This window comes from Somniosus microcephalus, chromosome 13 (assembly GCF_052327205.1).
Source record: "Somniosus microcephalus isolate GS21.2 chromosome 13, FLI_Smic_1.0, whole genome shotgun sequence".
Lineage (NCBI taxonomy): Eukaryota > Metazoa > Chordata > Chondrichthyes > Squaliformes > Somniosidae > Somniosus > Somniosus microcephalus.
Window position 1 is genome coordinate 189,463,623 of NC_140999.1, and position 13,625 is coordinate 189,477,247.

The following is a 13,625-nucleotide window of genomic DNA, read 5'->3' on the forward strand; positions in this document are numbered from 1 at the left end:
CTTCAAAAGTACTTCATTGGCTGTAAAGCGCGTTGGGACCTCCGGGTGGGTGGTGAAAGGCGCTATAGAAATGCAAGTCTTCCTTTCTCGAAATAACAACAGAAAACGCTGGAAAAATTCAGCAGGCCAGGCAACATCAGTGGAGAGAGAAACAGAGTCAATGTTTCAGGCCGAAGACCCTTCTACAGAACTGAGGAAAAAAAGGCAGGAAATGAAACAGATTAAAAGGCAGTTTGGGGGGCTGGGAAATGGGGGAGGGGATGAGAGAAGAGACATTAAGAGATATTCAAGGCGAGACGAGATGGTAATAGGACAGGTAAAGAAACAAACAACGGCTCTAGATGAAGTGTGAAATGCGCTGGCAGAGTGAAATGTGGGAGAGAGAGAGAAAAAAAAGGAAAACGCACAAACCAAAAGTGTGGTTTAATATAGCTTTGGGATCTCCGGGTGGGTGGTGAAAGGCGCTATAGAAATGCAAGTCTTTCTTAAGCGAAATAACAACAGAGCTGGAAAAACTCAGCAGGCCAGGCAACATCCGTGGAGAGAGAAACAGAGTCAACGTTTCAGGTCAAAGACCCTTCGTCAAGCGCTTTGGTACCTGTGGGTGGGTGACAGGCGCTATAGAAATGCAAGTCTTTCTTAAGCGCTTTGGTACCTGTGGGTGGGTGACAGGCGCTATAGAAATGCAAGTTTTTCTTAAGCGCTTTGGGATCTCTGGGTGGCTGGTGAAAGGCGCTATAGAAATGCAAGTCTTTCTTAAGTGCTTTGGGATCTCCGGGTGGGTGGGTGAAAGGCGCTATAGAAATGCAAGTCTTTAAGTGCTTTGGGATCTCCGGGTGGGTGGGTGAAAGGCGCTATAGAAATGCAAGTCTTTCTTAAGCGCTTTGGGATCTCCGGGTGGGTGGGTGACAGGCGCTATAGAAATGCAAGTTTTTCTTAAGCGCTTTGGTACCTGCGGGTGGGTGGGTGAAAGGCGCTATAGAAATGCAAGTCTTTCTTAAGCGCTTTGGGTGGGTGGTGAAAGGCGCTATAGAAATGCAAGTCTTTCTTAAGCGCTTTGGTACCTGCGGGTGGATGGATGACAGGCGCTATAGAAACGCAAGTCTTTTTCTTGTCGGCTGCTCTGAGTTGACTGTGGTGCGCGCGGCGGGGCGGTTGGCTGGGGCGGGCCGCGCGCGGGCTCGAGCCGAGGAGCGGGAGAGGGGCGCGCGCGCGGGCTGGTTGGCTGGAGCCGGGCGCGCGCGCGGGCTGGAGCCGGGGAGCGGGAGCGGGGCGCGCGCGCTCTGCCTGGGCAGCATTTCCTTCCCTGTTTCTGTGCGAGCCCAGCACTGCCGGCGGAGGCGCCCGGCGGTGGTGTGTGTGTGTGGTGAAGCAGCAGCGCGTTTTTTGTGCGCTCCTGTCTCTTTTTTTTTTGTTAAAAGGAAGGTCTCCTTTCCTTTTTTTTAATTTCTTGTTTTTGGTGGGTGGCAGACACACACAAGAAAAAAATTAATTGAAAATGCCGGAGGTGATCTCGGTGCAAGAATTTATCTGCGAGACCCTGGATGACCACAGCTCGCCGACAACCTCCTCCTTCACCACCAAAATGGCAAACTGCAGAAATACAGTGACTGCACTCGAGGAGGTAACCTCTCTACCGGCTTGCTGCATTTGACTGACATTGTTTTTTCCTCTGTGTGTGTGTGTGTGTCTCTGTACGGCTCTTGTCATTCTTTCTGTGGAACTCTTGTCTCTCTCTTGTCCTGCCTGGGATTAAATGCCCAACATGTTGTGGGTCGGAACACAGTCCCTGCTGCCCACCTTCAAAGCATCCGTCCCTTTTGATGTCTAACTCTGTAATGTCTAATTGTCTGTTCTTTCCTCGCAATGCTTAGATCTGTCATCTTTTTCTCTTTTCCCCCCCCCCCTCTCTTCCCTTTTGTCTTCACCCCACCTCACCCAGTCAAAATGGCAAACTGTAGGAACACATCTGGGCAGCATCTTTCAGTCCAGTGCACTTGGTGTATGTGTGGGGTGGGGGGGACAGATTATATACTTTAAATAACCGTGTGTGTCTTCCTTCTGTAATTCCCTGCCTCTTCCCTCACATCAGGACTCAAGTTATAATTATGTATTATCATCCCCCCCCCCCCCCCACCCCCTGCAATCTCTCTCATTTGTCCTGTGAACGTTGCTGATGGTACTGATATTATTGTGGTGCTGGGAGCCCAGAATTTCCTTCACCTGCGGAAATTCCCTGCATTGACAGCAAATGAGTCCTTAAATCTTAGCTGGTTAGACGTGTAAAATTGTCAGTTAGCAGTACCTATCCATGAGATGTCAACATCAAATTGAATGTGGCTGTGTGAAGTGTTTAGGGTGCATAGTTATTTGAGCTTTCAACTTCACTATAATGAAATAATTATACATTCCAATGGATTATCATTTGTCTTGTCAGAATACTTGGCTTTAAAAAATTAACCTTATTCAGTACTGCAGCCTTCCCCCCCCCCCCCCCCCCCCCCCGAAAAGCTAAGGTAGAGATGGTGAACAATCTTTAAAGTCATAAGTTAGCATATTGTCGATTGCCTTCAGAAATAGGACTTTTAAAGCTTTTAAACTGCAGGAGGTGAGACGGTGTTCTGAATCGCAGGGTTGTTCAATGTTGAATGGGATGGGGGTGGCAAGTAAAATATTGCCCCAGGCGATGGTGATTATGGGTGTATTTTTATAAACAAAGCAAAGCTTTCATACTTCATGTTTGTGACTTTGTTACTTAAAAATTAAAGATGATTGCAACAACCGTCAGTGGCAAGAGTTAAACCAGGATATTGGAAAGGGGAACTTTGAAGAACTCTCTCGAAAAGACCTGGTAAACCAATGCAGTGTGTTGGCTATTGAATTTCCCAGATAGCTATACTGCAGATAATTTATTATTTGGTCTTCAGCAAAGGTGTCTTTTTTTTCAATTTTTTTTTTTGTCACTTTCCCAAACCAGGCTCATAGCCTGTGCAGGATTCTGGCAACTTTATCCCATGAATCAACTGCTGGAAGGTGTGTGAGAACACCCAGTGATGACGCCCCTGATTTCCTTGCTCCTTGCATGGAAGCATTTGACTTCTATTTACTGTCTCTCCACAGCAGCACAGATGAGGTTGTCAATTCGCCATGCAGAGAAATGTGAGTGTGAAATTCACAACCTATCACTCCATAGTAACCTTATTGTGTCACAATTCTTCATTTTGTAATGTGACCATTGCTACACACTGACAGTTGATATTGGCAGCACAAAAACAATCCCAGAATTGAATCAGACTGCATATTATATTAAAATTGTGTGTGTGTGTGTTTTATGAAAGATAATCTATACTATTGAATAATTTGAAGACTAAAATCTAAATTCCATTGCTTTTGAATTAAACTTCACTTCAATATCTGTAACCGGAACATCCCTCTTAATTACTGAGGTAAAATGAAAAACCGCGAATGCTGGAAATCTGAAATAAAAACAAAATGGGGGAATCACACGGCAGAACCATCAGCATCTGAAAAGCGAAAAGATTTTTCATGTGGAAACTGTGGCCTTGATATTATCGGGAGTGCAGGAAGGGTGCAGGGAAGTCCTGTAGCAGGCGACGAATCTGGCAAGATCGGGGCATACAGGCCCTGTCGATGTTAATGGCATGGCCTCATTTAAATAACTCTTCGCTGACTCTCGCCTGACACCCGACTAGACTGATTGCCTGGCCGGTGGGTGGGAATAGAAATTTATAGTCAGGAGACCACAGGCAGAGACTCGTGGGGACGGAGTGATGGGGGGACTTTGCAGGAGATAAGGGATCAAGGGTTCCAGCGAGATCGGGGGGTGAAGCCGGGGCTGAGAAGCTCCAAGGATTCCTTGAGGGGCCTGTGGGGAGCACTCCTGGTCCACCAAGAGTTATAAAAGGAGCAGATCTTCAATACTTACCTCGGCCAGTCAGCGCCTCCTGCCTTGGATCTGCTGCTGGGCAGTCAACAGCACGGGACTCCCCCTGATGTTCATTAATTCTGTGTCATGCCGCTGATGATTTCATCAGGCTGTGACTTTTGAATGTTAACTATCGGGGCCTGTGTATCAGAACTGGAAGGATCTCTATAATTAACCTTTCAGATGCCAGTGGACCTGCTGTGCACCGCCAGCATTTTCAATAATTATTGCTTTGTAATTAATTTATCAATTGTTTATATAATTTGAAACATTCATATCTAGGATTTGTTTTGGGGAAGCAGAGGTGCATTGCCATGTTGGGGGAACCAGGAAACAGTCTAGGTCAGCAAGGATGGGGTGATGAGTGAGTGGGACTTGGTGTGGGACATCTGTCGCATCCTTTGGATGAGGTGATAAACTTAGGCCCCATCTGCCCTCAGGCGGGCGTAAAAGATCCCATGGCACTATTCAAAGAAAAGTAGATAAGTGCTCCTGATGTGCTGCCAAACATTTATCCCTCAACAAATATCATTTAACATCTGGTCATTTATCTCATTGTTGTTTGTGGGACCTCACTGTGAACAAATTGGCTGCTGCGATTCCCTACATTACAGCAATGACTGAACTTCAAAGTACTTCATTGGCTGTGAAGCACTTTTGGTCGTCTTGAGTTTGTGAATGGTGCTATAGTTTTCTTTCTGTTCTTTCCTTCTCCCTCACCCCCACCAACCCGCAGTCAGTACCCCGCATGCTGCCTCGTGTCCTGATGGCTGCGTCTACCCCTGCACAGGTACTGGTGGAGCAGTCTTTGCTAGGGCCCTCACGGGCTCCAAAGCCCAGAGGATGTCGGCCAAGAGCACCTCAGCAGTCAGAGCAGGGATCTGAGCAGCCTGTCTCTACCTCTGCTGAAGCCACAGGAGTTGCACCACATAGAAGTGCTAGGAAGAGGAAGAGTCAAGATTTGTAGTTGCACAAGGGTATGCACATGGGTGTGTTACGCAATGTTAGATTAGTAAGTTTCTGTTTTATTTTTGAGCCACCTAAATATTTTTTTCCAACACTTTCCTGTCTTGCCCATTTTTGGTTGTTGCCTGGCTGGCAAGTGGCCTTTTCACTTGTGATGGTAAGACGTGAATTGACGCCAAGCAATGGGGGGCTGTGAAAAGAATGCTTAGTTATTTGCAGGACTGCTCTGTGTTGGTGTCATTGGGCGGGGGGACGGTGGTGGGGAAGTGGCTTTTGCATGTGGTTGTCAGATGGGTGGACTGGTGGAACCTAAGTGAACCTCGCAGTAATGAGGGCATCCATGCAGCAATGAGCGCTGCTACTGGTGCATTGGCTGCATCACGTTCCTCCTCCTCCTCCTCCTCAGAATCGTCTGAAGAGGCTCTGTGCTCTGCGCCTTGTTCCTCCTGCTGGTCCATACCTCGCTGCTGTGCAATGTTGTGCAGAGCGCAGCGCAGCGCACCACGACCATTCTGAAGCCCCTGGCTGGCGCGTACTGAAGGGCGCCTCCAGATCTGTCCAGGCACCTGAAGTGCATCTTCAGTATGCCGATGGCTTGCTCAATGACACATCTGGTTGTCATATGGCTTTCATTGTATCGCTCCTGGGCCTCATTGGTTGGGTTCCTCACTGGTGTCATCAGCCACGTTTGAAGTGGGTATCCCTTGTCTCCGAGCAGCCAGCCTTTAAGTCTGCTTCGAGGTGCAAAGAGATCAAGGAGGGTGGACTGCCGCAGGACGAAAGCATCATGGCAGCTGCCCAGGAATCTTGCGCACACCTGCATAAACATCTTTTTGTGGTTGCACACCAGCTGCGCATTGATGGAGTGGAAGCCCTTGTGGTTTATGAATACTCTTGAGTGATCTGGGGGTGCCTTAATTGCTACATGCATGCAGTCGATGATGTCCTGCACCTATGGGAAGCCAGCCAGAGCCGCATACCTGAGCGCCCACTCATTCTGACTGGTGTCATCGCAGGAAAAGTACATAATTGCCGGCCCTGACAAACATCCCATCAGTAAGCTGCCTTATGCATTTGTGGGTTGCCAACTGCGAGATCCTGCAAGTGTCTTCGGCAGAGCCCTGGTAGGATCCAGAGGCAAAGAAGTTGAGGGCGGTGGTAACTTTGACAGCCACTGGTAAAGCATGGCCACCAGGTCCACTTGGCAGCAGGTCTTGTTCTAGCAGGCTGCAAACGTGTGCCACCACCTGACGTGACACCCTGAACCTCCTGAGACACTGGTGTCCCGATATGTCGAGAAAGCCTCTGCCTGTAGACCCTGTGTGCCGGGTATGGCCTCCCGTGAGCTGCACCTCTCTGCTGAGCCCCTCTCTCCTGTTGAGCTGCAGTTCTGTGAGCAGCAGGCTGGTGCTGCTCCTGCTCCTGCTGGTGCTGATGTTGGTCATCTTGGTCCTCATCTGAGGTCCAAAGTAACATAGCATAAGCAGCGCCCATGCTGATCTGATAGATCAGAGCTCCAAATTGCAGATTAAACGTACAAAGCATAGATGACACCACCAAAGTTGTAAAAGTAACCTCTTAGCACAAGTACTGTGAACAAACCCTTTCACACAAGCAGGCAAGAAAGCAACTGTGAGGTGTCAGTAATTATTGGCATATTTCCCTGTCAGGTCTTCAGTGCCCTCAATTACCGCTGTGTTCTTGCCTTGATTTCACTGGTGAGTTCCAGGTAGCCCGGAAAACATGTGGACCCACAGTTAAATTGCAAAAGCCATGTTAATATCGTTGTAATTGAGCGATTAACATACTGAAATTGACAAGCCACCTCTCCCAAGCAGGGTTGTGCGCACGCAGCCTAAGGCGCTGAAGTTAAATGCGGAAGTTGGCGGGTTGGAGTCGCCGGCTTCCCGGCACGCTCGTATTTTTCTATGACTTAACCCCCCCCACCCGCACCCAAACCCATATTAAAATTCCCCCGTGTTTCACAAAATATTTCTGCTTTTGTTCTTTTTAAAACATTTAAATGAGATATAATGATGCTTTAAAAAGAGACTGTAAAACATGAATGGTAAATGGTTGAAATAAAAGCACACACGGCGAACTTGGCGGCTCGGTAGAAAATGTCCGCTATGTTGCAGCAACTCAACCTGCAGTCAATTACAAGAGAAATGCAGGGAACAGCACCAACCACAGTACATGGCCTTCTTTGATCTCACAAAGGCCTTCGACACCATCAACCGTGAGGGATTATGGGGTGTCCTCCTCAAATTCGGCTGTCCTCAAAAGTTTGTCACTATCCTCCGCCTGCTTCACGATGACATGCAAGCCGTGATCCTGACCAACGGTTCCACCACAGACCCAATTCACGTACGAACCGGGGTCAAGCAAGGCTGTGTCATCGCACCAACGCTCTTCTCAATCTTCCTTGCTGCAATGCTCCATCTCACCCTCAGTAAGCTCCCCACTGAGTGGAGCTAATTTACAGAACAAATGGAAAACTGTTCAACCTCCGTCGCCCTCCAGTCCAGATCCAAGGTCGTCCCATCCTCTGTCGTCGAATTACAGTATGCAGACGATGCTTGCGTCTGCGCTCACTCGGAGGTCGAACTCCAAACCATCGTAAACGCCTTCACCGAAGCATACGAGAGCATAGGCCTTACACTAAACATCCGTAAGACAAAGGTCCTCTACCAACCTGCCCCCGCCACACAGTGCTGCCCCCCGATTATCAAAATCCATGACGAGGCCTTGGACAACGTGGACCACTTTCCATACCTCCGGGAGCCTACTGTCAACAAGGGCAGACGTCGACGACTAAGTCCAACACCGCCTTCAGTGTGCCAGTGCAGCCTTCGGTCGCCTGAGGAAGAGAGTGTTTGAAGACCAGGACCTCAAACCCAGCACCAAGCTCATGGTCTACAGGGCAGCAGTGATACCTGCCCTGCTGTATGCCTCAGAGACATGGACCATGTACAGCAGGCACCTCAAAGCAGTGGAGAGGTACCACCAACGCTGCCTCCGCAAGATCCTGCAAATCCATTGGCAGGATAGGCGCACCAACGTCCGTGTTCTTGCTCAGGCCAACATCCCCAGCATCGAAGCTCTGACCACGCTCAATCAACTCCGATGGACGAGTCACATTGTCCGCATGCCTGATACGAGACTCCCAAAACCAGCACTCTACTCGGAGCTCCGGCACGGCAAGAGAGCCCCAGGTGGGCAGAGGAAACGCTTCAAGGACACCCTCAAAGCCTCCAGCCTCCTTGGAAAAAGTGTAACATCCCCACCGACACCTGGGAATCCCTGGCCCAAGACCACACAAAGTGGAGGAGAAGCATCCGGGAAGGCGCCAAACACCTCGAGTCTCTTCGCCGGGAGCAAGCGGAAGCCAAGCACAGGCAGCGTAAGGAGCGCACGTCAACCCAAGCACCCCACCCACCCGCCCCTTCAACCACCGTCTGCCCCACCTGTGACAGAGACTGTAGGTCCCGCATTGGACTCATCAGTCACCTGCGAGCTCATTTTTAATGTGGAAGCAAGTCATCCTCGGTTCCGAGGGACTGCCGAAGAAGATGAAGAAGTCACATGCTTAACGGTGCAACCAGAGTGAAGCAATAATAGATTAAAAACCTGACTTTGAAGCAAATCCTGAAGAAGGATGTCGATCGCATCTTTTAAAAAGTATCTGAGCTGGATTTCTTGTAATTTGTGCATCAGAATTAGCAACTATTAGTACTTTAACAATCGCAGACAGGTATCAGCATTTCAAATGTAAAATGCATTGTTTGTGGATTCCTGAGCCCACACCAATTTAGAAGACCTCTATAGAATCCATCTTAACGTCAATTATTTTTTAAATATATATATCAGATTATCTGGTCATTATTACATTGTTGTTAGTGACAGCTTTCTGTGCACAAATTAGCTGCTGCGTTTCCTACATTACAACAGTGACTACACTTCAGAAGTACTTCATTGGCTGTAAAATGCTTCGGGATGTCCTGACGTCATGAAAGGCACGACATAAATGCAAGTTTTTCTTTCTTTTAGTCGATCGCCTGTGCCATTGCACTTGGGGAGTCGAGATCAAGGGTACTTTTCAGATCAAGCAGGGCTAGACGGCAGGGGCTAGACGGCAGGGAGAGAATTGAACCAAGGTGAGAGAGAGGAGGGGAAGGAGACTGAGGGGTTGGGAAGGGGCAGGGATAGAGGAGGAGGGGAGGTGAGGGATAGAGATGGGGTGGGAGGAGGGGAGATACGAGGGTGATGCAGGGTGGAGAGGGGAGGAAAAGGAGGAGGGGAGGGAAGTGAGGTGACAAGATGGGAGGGGTGGAAGGAGAGTGGAAGGGGAGTGGAGAAGAAGGAAGATGGTGAGGGGAGGAGGAGAGGGAATGGGAGGAGGGGAAAAAATTAAAAGGGGAGGGTTTGGATGGAGAGCTGGAGAGGAAGAGAGGAGGGATGAGGAAAGAGCAGTAAAGGAGGAAGGGGGTGGGTGACTGGGGATAGGATGAGAGGAAGGGAAATTAAGGGGATAAAGGAGAAGAGGAAAAACCAGTAAATTGAAAGTAAACAAATCCTCTGTGATGGAAATGGGTAGGAAGGGAACTTGGGAAGGAAGGAGGGGAGGAGTGAAACAGCTTGAGGGTAATGGGCCCTCTTGTCTCTTGCCACCTGTCCTGGGGGGGGGGGCGGGACGGTTGGGAGTTGGTGGAGTGGATGGAGAGTTAAAGCTGTGGAGCAAGGGATTGAGCAGGTGCTGAGGGCCACATTTTCCCTACATGGAGCCTGCAGCAGTTAGTGGCTCCTTTTCATGCCATATTGTCACGTGACCCACTACCTCGCACCTGAAAAGAAAGAAGAAGCAGAAGACAACGCCGAGAGAAGCAAAAAGATTAGTTAAGGAGAGGAAAGAGAAGAGGAAGAGAAGCAGAAGAGGTGAAACAAAAAAGAACAGTAGCATGACGAAAGCAGGGAAAGGTAAGGAAGTGTTCATATTTTCTGACTTACTGTGTGAATGCTACGGGAGATTGAAAATAAAACCAAATGATCTCTAGTACAAGTTGTACAAAGCTGCTTCCCATATGAAGAAGTATTTTTAAATATTAAGTGGCATTGCAATAAGGTGGTGCTGTAACTAGGATAGATGTCTCAAACTTTATCCTGGCTATTGATGGAAGTGCATAAATATTTTGAGAAATTTCATCAAGGCATCGATGGGTGGTCGATTTTCCACAGCTTCATTAATGTTCAGAAATCTTGGTTCCACAAGTGGTGATCTACGTTAAATGATTACAAGAGTCCGAATTCTAGGAATAACTGTTCAGCAAGTGACTATCAGAGTATTTGACAGGCATAAGAAGCTGTTTGTGATGTTAATAATAACAATTGCATTTATATAGTGTCTTTAATGTAGTAAAACATCTCGAGGCGCTGCACAGGATTGTAATCGGACAAAAATTGACACCAAGCCAAAGAAGGAAACATTAGGACCGGTGTCCAAAAGCTTGGTCAAAGAGGTTGGTTTTAAGCAGCTTCTTAAAGGAAGAGAGAGAGGTGGAGAGGTTTAGGAAGCAAATTCCAGAGCTTCGGGCCTAGACGGCTGAAGGCACTGCCGCCAATGGTGGAGCGAAGGAAGTGGGGGACGAGAGGTTCGAGTTGGAGGAACGCAGAGTTCTCGAAGGGTTGTAGAGATTGGAGCACGTTACAGAGATAGGGAGGGGCAAGGCCATGAAGGGATTTCAACACAAAGATGAGAATGATAAATTTGGGGTATTGGTGGAACGATAGCCAATGTAGCACAGAGGTGATGGGTGAATGGGAATTTATGTGAGTTCGGACACGGGCAGCAGAGTTTTGGATGAGCTCAAGTTTCTGGTGGGTGGAAGGTGGGAGGACGGCCAGGGAAGGATTAGAATGGAGGTAACAAGAGCATGGATGAGGGTTTCGGCATCAGATGGGTTGAGGCACGGGCGGAGACTGGCGATATTATGGCGTTGGATGTAGGCAGTCTTGGTGGTGGAGAGGATATGGGGTCGGAAACTCAGCTGAGTGTCAAATAGGACCCGAGGTTGTTGGTTTAGCTTGAGACAGTGACCACTGAGGGGTTAGAATGGGTGGCTAGGGAATGAAGTTTTTTAATGTGCTGTTTTTCTGCGCAATTTTTTTGAATTAACACAGAATGTTGCAATGTAGTTGTAGTAGTTCTTGTGTTTTTTGAGTAAACATGGAGGTGTGGCTTAAGCACCAATAATACTTGGAGTGCGGCTCCAGTCATAGACATGTAGAGGACTGCTGCATCTCTCATGCTGGAAAGAGTAAGCTATAGAGTGACCTATTGTCATCAATTCTATTGGTCTGCATGCCTTTGAAGGTCTGCTCAAGACTTGTTCCACTTCATACTGTATCAAAACAAAAATATTCTTGTGTAACAATGGTAGTGGATTTGTGCAAAACCCAGTCCCCCTCTGACACTCAAAATCATGATAATGGAAAATAGTTGAGTTTTTCTTTCTGTTCAGTAATCATTTCCTGGTTTGACCAATAAAATACAGAAAAACCCTGTTGAATGTAACATGTCAAGACTGGCAGAAACAATGCAGTTAAGTGAGCTTGAAGTATCATTTTGGCTGCCCAGATGGCCAAGCTTTTGAGTTTTATCAAAGTATTATCCGGTGACCACTGGTTTCTTGACTCTGTAATCGGTGATATTTTATATAAGGCTTGGTTGGACTGCAGTTCTGCTCTTAATAGGAAGAGATTTTTTTATTTTTTAAACTCATTTTTGTGACAAAGATAAAAGGAGGAAATACTTTTCTCCTGACTTTACGATTCTTCATACAAGTCTGATCAGAGCAAGATCCATTTATGTATTTTTCTTTGATCATTTCTGTAGTTGCAAATTCCTTTTAACAACAAACTTCATCTTGTAAACAACTTTATGAACAAGTTTTTAATTTAAATGCAAAACTCTTTGTTGATGAACATATTCTGTTCTCACTGCTTTTGTGTAGCAATAAATTAAAATCAGTTTTTGATAATGGCACATGGAATTAGGAAAAACATGGCCACTTGAATTGGGACATTGGAGGGTAGATAGCAAAGGGTAGGGGTGAAACAACAACCACAACAAATTGCATTTATATAGTATCTTTATTGTAGAAAAACGTCCCAAGGTGCATCAAAGAGGCATAAAAGACAAAAATGGATGCTGAGCCAAGGAAGGAAGTGTTATTTTAAGGAGGGTCTTAAAGGAGGAGAGGGAGATGGAGGGATTATACTGGGAGTGACTGAGGGAGGAAGGAGAGTGCCAGGGTTAACTGAGAAAGAGTGAGGAGGGGAGGAAGAGTGACAACATGAACAGTGTAGGGTGTGGGAAAGAGTGCCAGCAGGCAAGAGATCCAGCTTAAAAGTGGGAATGGATAGGGAGAAGTGTGCCAGGTTGAATTGCTGAGGAAAAGGGATAAGGGTGGCAGTCTGAACTGGGAGAGTTGGAGGACAACATTGTGGAGTTAGATGAGGTGCAGCGTTTCTATGAACCTTTGCATTTTCCCTTCAGGTTATTGTGTACTTCTGATTTTTTGTCTCCAATGCAAGTGAAGGAATGTTGTATACTATGTCTTAAATTACAAAGCACATGTAATAACTACTTGTTTTCACCATTCTTGAGTTGTCTGCTTTTTGGGGACTGCGTCTGCATTTTTGAAGCTATTGGGCAGTTTGTGTTCGTTTTCTAGATTGGCATATATGACTTTGAATGGAGTGAGTTTGAATTGTGGCATTTTCTCTATATAGACTTTCTTATTTTCTTAGGTTATTTTCTTAGATGTTTTAAAAAGGCTTTGAAGTAAAATAACCGGTAAAATAGAATACAGTAATTGAGTCCGATTTTTAACTCGCCCCGCCTGCCGGCACTTAAAATTAGGGCAGTCACTTAACCCTCTGATCCTGCTGCCTTCCCGTTGTGTCCCAATGTTAACCTGCTCCTTTGAGCAGTCAAACAGGGCACCCACAGGAAGGCAGTGGAGTCCTCTTAAATCTGCAGATCGAGACCCGATCTGCAATTTTAGTTGGTGTCTGTGCATGGGTAGAGGCCAGACCTGCCAGAGGGTGGATCGTGAGCCAGAAGATGCCCAGGCAAGTAAGTCATTACATTAATTATAGGTTTCTTTGTGGGCCAGGAGGAGCAGGAGTGCTCCTTTGGGTTTCACAAGGAGGTCTTGGGCCTCCCTTGCCCTGGCCCTGGGTTCTCCCCGCCCTCCCCCTGATTGTGTCCAGAGCCCTCCTTACCACTTACTGGGTCCCTGGGCTGTGGTTTCCTGCTGCCAAATTGCCATTCCCGCCTGCTGGCTAGGTTCAGGCAGTCAGTGAGAAATTGATGGGAATGAGGCCCGGCCGTTAAGATCAGCCGGGCCTCCACATCCCCGGGTTCACCGTTCGCTTTGGGGTTCACGTGCACAGTACCCATTTCCACCCCCCCCCCCCCCCCGCTTTAAAATCAGAACTGTGTTTTTAAAAACATAAACAATAAAGATTTGGATGCTCTTGGATACTGTATTAAGAATATCCTACAGCTAGATTTCAGTAATGGGACTGATTCTGTCCTGGCCATCCATCTAGCCTTTAGTTTCAGTTATAGAATCCTGAAATATGAGTTCCTTTTGAGTATTTTGATGACTTATTAGAGCATTGTAATCCTGAGGGTGAGGTGTTTTAC

The 13,625-nt window shown here is 47.2% G+C and overlaps 1 protein-coding gene across 1 annotated transcript in view; it reads left to right on the plus strand.

The window, feature by feature from the left end:
* The first annotated feature begins 1,270 nt into the window (after positions 1-1,270).
* Positions 1,271-13,625, plus strand: part of LOC147108901 (arf-GAP with SH3 domain, ANK repeat and PH domain-containing protein 1-like) — a 207,945-nt gene continuing 195,590 nt past the window's right edge. The window contains exon 1 of the mRNA XM_086005851.1: positions 1,271-1,624. Within this exon, the coding sequence (XP_085861977.1) occupies positions 1,499-1,624 (126 nt within the window). The 5' untranslated portion in view covers positions 1,271-1,498. The remainder of the gene's footprint in view (positions 1,625-13,625) is intronic.